Source organism: Gavialis gangeticus, unplaced genomic scaffold (genome assembly GCF_001723915.1).
Source record: "Gavialis gangeticus isolate Ggan-Ray unplaced genomic scaffold, GavGan_comp1, whole genome shotgun sequence".
Classification (NCBI taxonomy): Eukaryota; Metazoa; Chordata; order Crocodylia; family Gavialidae; genus Gavialis; species Gavialis gangeticus.
This window is the reverse complement of record NW_017728994.1, coordinates 39993199-39995253: the sequence shown is the minus strand read 5'-3', so window position 1 is coordinate 39995253 and position 2055 is coordinate 39993199. Positions and strand designations below refer to the sequence as shown.

General features: G+C 41.0%; 1 protein-coding gene across 2 annotated transcripts in view; it reads right to left on the bottom strand.

Moving 5' to 3' along the window:
• The window catches only part of MYOF (myoferlin), a 172276-nt gene extending 170458 nt beyond the window's left edge, over positions 1–1818 (bottom strand). The window contains exon 1 of one of the 2 annotated variants that reach the window (XM_019502626.1): positions 1624–1818. In XM_019502626.1, the coding sequence (XP_019358171.1) occupies positions 1624–1711 (88 nt within the window). In that variant the 5' untranslated portion in view covers positions 1712–1818. The remainder of the gene's footprint in view (positions 1–1623) is intronic. The other variant, XM_019502627.1, reaches the window with a different exon arrangement.
• Between the last annotated feature and the right edge of the window lie 237 nt (positions 1819–2055).

The following is a 2055-nucleotide window of genomic DNA, read 5'->3' as shown; positions in this document are numbered from 1 at the left end:
TCTGCACAGCCGGGGGACTATCCTGGACACCTGTGGCTAGAGACTTGCCTGATCCAAAACACGGTTTGGCTGTGCCAGGCCACCAACAGACAGCAACCCAGCCACTGTGCTAAATACATGGAACTGAATAAGGAACTGGATTATGAACTTCTTGGGCCACCCCAGGCCACACCTTGGTGCCACCAGGGGATGCTTCTGGACATTTCTGAATGGAGACCTGCCCAGCCCAAAGTGCAGTTTGGCCATAGGGTGCTGCCAAAACAGCACCCCAGGTACTGTGCTAAATTAATGGACCTGAATAAGGAATTGGATTTTGGGCTGGGATTATAGCTAGAAATCCTTCTTGGGCCACCCCATGCTGTGCCTTTGTGGCACTGGGAGACTCTCTTGGACATCTCTGACCACAGACTTGCCCAGCCCAAAACATGGTTTGGCCGTGGCAGGCTGCCAACAGAAGCTTTGAAAAAGGAACTGGGAATAAAAAACTGGGAATAAGGAACCAACTTCAGCCTCATACCAATCCTTGAGGTCCACACAGAAATGCTTGATGCAAGTATTAGGAAATATAAGGACCATTGGAAAGGGCTAAATAACGTGCCCTGCTGAAGGAAACCTAGATAGACTTGAAAATATACGAAAAAGAGAATAGGAGAAAAAACAGAGGAGGAAAGGTTGCAACAAGTTTTCAAACATTTTCAAAGGACAGGCCTCTCTTTCCTATTTGGGAAATTACAGTGAAGACAGCAAACACAACAACTATTTCTATCCTTTGAGAGCTGCTTTTAGTTCAGTCAGTAGTTAACAAATAACTCTCTCAAGAACAAATTTAACTACTTGCCACAATTCAGACTGATGGAATGTATAATATAAGACGGGGCAGGTCTTCCACACCTTTTGGTACTGGTGAAAAAGGAAGCAATAAAAGCAGAAATCATATACAAAACTTAACACAAAAATAAATTACCGTTCAAACTTACATGTGAATGTAAGAGAAACCATATGAAGTTTTTCCCATAAGTAATTAACAAGGCACTCTGAGAATGGTGTGATGAGGAACATGAGTTTTGCTCCATAGAAACAGAATTTAAAAGTATAAGCCAAAAAGTAAAACAAGCACCAGTGGTAATAACAACAGGAACTTTAAAGCAAATGCCAAAATTACTTAAAGAAAATAATCACAATAAGGAAACAATTGCTGCAGCAACAATATTTTTAGTGAGTAACAATTATTGTGCCAAAAATAAAGTAGTAAAAGTCTTGGAGGGAAGAATTAAAATTAAGATGCTGCAATGTAGACGTTAATGCAAGGCTGAGAACAGATTTTGATGTAGACAGGTGTGAAATAAGGATGGAGGAATAAACTTTTACAGAAACTTGAAACAGTCTTGTAATAGCTGCCCTACAGTCCTGGAAAAAATGCCACCCACCAGCACACTCCACCCAATTCATGCAGGAAAATAGAGTCTCTGGTTAAGATCTTTGCTAACATTATAGTAGTTGCAATTTTATGTAATTTCAGTATTTCACAGACTTTAAAATATGTATGCTATGCCCTTTCTTCTAGCAACTACAGAAAATCCAGAAAGAAACCGGAGCGAGTACATTTTTGTTATTCTTCCTTACCTTTAAAAATAACAGAAACAATAGGATCTGGCTTCCCAAACTTAGTTTTGGGGATATTTGTAGCAGATTCCACAATTACACGAAGCATTGCTTCCAATCTTGTACCAGACCACTGCTGTCAAAAGGAAACTTAAGAAAGTCTGTGCTTCAGCTCTCTGTGACCTCCTTGCTGTAATGCTGGGGGTGGGGGGGGAAAGAGGCGGAGGCAGCAATGGCAAGGAATAACTTGCTTACAGTGAGAAAAAGGACCAATGGGTGGATCTATGACGAGTTAGCTGCTAAAGGCTATGAAAAAAAGAGAAGTAATGTACCTGTAAACTGACACCCTCAAGTCATGTCCATGCATAAAACAAGTACCAACTTGTGATTTCTAGTAATGGAAAAATGAAGGCAGCACAATGTAAGCCATGTTTATTTTGGGGGGGGGGGGCG